The 3,900-nt window shown below is 37.6% G+C and overlaps 1 protein-coding gene across 9 annotated transcripts in view; it reads left to right on the plus strand.

Annotated features, from left to right (window-relative positions):
* celf4 (CUGBP, Elav-like family member 4) overlaps positions 1–3,900 on the plus strand; it is a 100,739-nt gene that overhangs the window by 93,444 nt on the left and 3,395 nt on the right. For all 9 annotated transcript variants that reach the window (XM_082140328.1, XM_082140326.1, XM_082140323.1 and 6 more), the window contains one exon: positions 695–891. In XM_082140328.1, the coding sequence (XP_081996454.1) occupies positions 695–822 (128 nt within the window). In that variant the 3' untranslated portion in view covers positions 823–891. The remainder of the gene's footprint in view (positions 1–694; positions 892–3,900) is intronic.

Genomic DNA, 3,900 nt, shown 5'->3' on the forward strand with positions numbered 1-3,900 from the left:
CAGGCAAAAAAAAAGAAAAAAGGAAGAAACAAGCGATTGCTTGCGCACATGTAAGCTAGCGCGATCATTAAACATTAAATCAATCAAAACTGCTAAACCTTACCGAATGAATGTCGACCCAGGACGAGATATAGGAATATGCAAGCTTTGAGGCTGTTGATTGATTCAGTCTACCCAATCTATGTTTTTGATCATCGTTCTGAATCCAATCCAGACATAGTTTTTGACAAAAACACAAATTTCTCATCTTTTTGTTCAAAATTTTGGCAGGGAAAGAGTTAAAAAGGTCTTCTGGCTAACTTCTCGCTAATTCTAGGAGTGGATGAATATTGTGTTAGGTTTTGCATGTTTTCTGTGCTTCTGATTATTGTGTATCAAATGTATGCTGTTGTATTGTATTGATTGACTTGATTGTGCATATATGTTGAATGTTAAACATGTATCTGGTAAATATGTGTCACGGTGACTTAAGTAAACTTGTTTGAAACCCTTCCCTCCCTTCATTTCACGTTCACCTCATTCTTTATCATAAAATCATTTCTGGCCTCACCGTTGACCCATTTCTCACACCCCCTCCGACTCCACCTTCCCTCAATCCTATCTAACGTCCATCTGTCCATTGCATTACCTTCTCATCCATCTGGTGCTAACCTGTGGTCCTCTCTGTCTCCATCTTTCTCCCTGCATTCTCCAGGCTTTGTGAGCTTTGATAACCCAGGCAGCGCTCAGGCCGCCATCCAGTCCATGAACGGCTTTCAGATCGGCATGAAGAGACTCAAAGTGCAGCTGAAGAGGCCAAAGGACGCCAACCGCCCATATTAGCCCCGTCCCTCCCCCCAGCCACCCCTGACCCTGGGGGTGAAGGCCGCCGCTGCGCACAGGGAACGACAGGTCAGCCAAATCACCTTGGAGCCAAAAGACACACACATACTATACAAGTGAATTAATTGGTTTAGTTAAAGGGATAGTTCACCCAAAAATGAAAATTAGCCCATGATTTACTCACCCTCAAGTCATCCTAGGTTCATATGACATTCTTCTTTCAGACAAATACAATCGGAGTTATATTAAACAATGTCCTGGCTCTTCCAAGCTTTATAATGGCCATGAATGGCCGTTTCTGTTTTGAAGTCCAGAAAAAGTGCATCTATCCATCATAAAAGTGCTCCACACGACTTCGGGGGTTTAATAAAGGCCTTCTGAAGCGAAGCCATGCGTTTGTGTAAGAAAAATACCCATATTTAAAGGGATAGTTCACTTTGAAATTAATTTTTGGTATGTTTTAGCTTACCTCAAGGGCATCCAAGATGTAGGTGTCTTTTTTTCCGCAGTAGTTTCAATTTTGATATTTTTAGGTCAAACCGTTCTTGTCTGTCAGTCATATAATGCAGGTCTAAATTAAAACAATTCCCCGTCGTCCAAATTAAACAATTCCCCATCGTAAGTACACATTGATGGCCTAAGACACGAAACGAGCGGTTTGTGTGAGAAAACGAACAGTATTTATATAGTTTTTACCTCTTATACACAGCCATGTCGAAGTGATCTGATCTGACGTGTGCGCAGACTGGTGCATAGATATATACACACCTAATTTGGACGACGGGGAATTGTTTTAATTTAGACCTGCATTATATGACTGACAGACAAGAACGGTTTGACCTAAAAATATCAAAATTGAAACTACTGCGGAAAAAAAGACACCTACATCTTGGATGCCCTTGAGGTAAGCTAAAACATACCAAAAATTAATTTCAAAGTGAACTATCCCTTTAACACGTTACAAAGTAAAATTCTAGCTTCCAACCAAACGGCCATACACAGTCTACTTGCGCCTAAAGTGCTACTTACGCAACTTGTGACGTCGGATGTAGCGTAGTGCGTCATGGTGTAGTGTAAATATCAGCTGTACGTCGCATTACTCGCATAAGTTGCGCTTTAGACCTAAGTGGAATCCATTCGTTTGCACAGTTCGTTTGGCCGGAAGCTAGTTATTTGACTTAATAAAGTTTTAAATATGGATATTTTTCTTACACAAACGCATGGCTTCGCTTCAGAAGGCCTTTATTAACCCACCAGAGCCGTGTGGAGTTTGTTTATGATGGACTATCCCTTTAATTAGCTCAAAAGAATGATCCGTTCACTGTCCTTGTTCTTACTCGGTACAATTCAGTAAATTATAAAATAGTCTTTTTTCTTACTGATATGTAGTTTCAGTAATGTCACATTACATGAGTAAAATGGCTTGTGAATGTGGTTTCATGTTGACTTTAAGCCTGCAGTATAACAGCAAATGATATTAAAAAGGACTGTGGCAGAGAGGGAAAGATTAGTCGTCTCCATGTAGCTCATATCATCTCACATCTCCTCATTTAAATGAAGATGGAAAATCAATGATGTGTCATTAATTTACCCTGCTGATGCCTTTTACTGGGCCAAGTTATTACCTACTTACAAAGCTAGTGAGCCATCTCCGCCTCTGTGGACGACACAGTACGGCTCCTGCACATCTCGACACTGACCTGATGCATTAAAACTCTTCCAGCCAGCCAAAATCATTTAGCTAATCAGTGTTTTTATCTTGTTTTATGGTAAAAAGATCTAAACGTCCTTAAAACAATAAAAAAAAGCTACATTGTAAGAGAATATCTGGATCTGGAAGTAAGATTTGTTTAGATTTATTTTTATCAATTAAGAAAATGATTTTTTGCGTTGCATAAAATCGCGATCAAATGGTTTGAAGAACAAACAAGAAGTTGCGGATGTACCGAAGGTGTTTTTTTTTATAGCCTTAGTTTAGTAGCTCTTAATGCAAATTCGTGATGTGATTATACAAAAATATGTATATATGGCATGTATCTATTTTTGAACCATTTTCCCTGAAGAGAAAAATAATTATATTATATTATTATAATAAATTATAATTAAACCAATTATATAATTTACAAATAATAATTGCATTAATTTTAACAAATAAAACATCAATAATTATTATAAATAATTACTAACATTATTTATAATTGATCATTTTAAAAAGTAAAAAAGTGATTCTTCAACTTTAGTACGCCAGCAACGGATCAAAAAGCTAATAGACAACTAAAAGCCACAGTAAGTGGTCTTCAGAGCCGCAGTGAAACAAAAGTAGCAACAGATCTTTTCCTCTGTATTTTGAGGTAAATCCATGTGTAATGGCTTACCAATTTTTTTTTTTTTGAAAATATAGGGTGGGGACTTGGTTCTATCCATCAGTTGTTGATTGGATTTTGAGATGTGGGTGTGTGCTAGCTTGCAGGGGAGGAGTTTAAGCAGACTAAATGATTGGAGAAGTCCTGCATACGTCACCACAGAGAAGTCTGAGGTCCTGTTATGATAATTTGATTATGGGGTCCAAAAAATTATAATTTACCCTTAAATGCATGAACGTTTCGGCAATCATTATTACATATTCGGGTCTTTAGCGACCCGGATCTTTATCTAACAGGATGGATGTGTATCTGTCGCGATGATATAAAACTCCTCTGATATTAGAGTTGCAATTACAGAAGAATAAAATAAAGCATATTTTGTTTCCTCTTGGAGCTTGGGAGGGTTCGGTTTGAGCAGATGTTTTATACCATCATCACTGTCCTCGTCAGAGCTCATTTATTCAGCATCTGGCTCATACTCGCCATCTCAAACAAATTCTAAAAAAAATTCTAAATCAGTATTTTGTTAACAATATTTCAATATAAAATGAATGAGGAGGGGGGGTAGTGAATGATTTCCCGGGTCACAAAAGACCTGAGGTGTGCGTTTAAGGGTTAAAAGAAACATATGCATGGATTAATTGCATTTAGAATAGATGGGGTGAATTTTCATTTCATGCCAATTTTAAATGCTTCTGTTCTTTTGTTCTTTTAG

The sequence above is a fragment of the Leuciscus leuciscus genome (assembly GCF_965113295.1).
Source record: "Leuciscus leuciscus genome assembly, chromosome: 16".
Classification (NCBI taxonomy): Eukaryota; Metazoa; Chordata; class Actinopteri; order Cypriniformes; family Leuciscidae; genus Leuciscus; species Leuciscus leuciscus.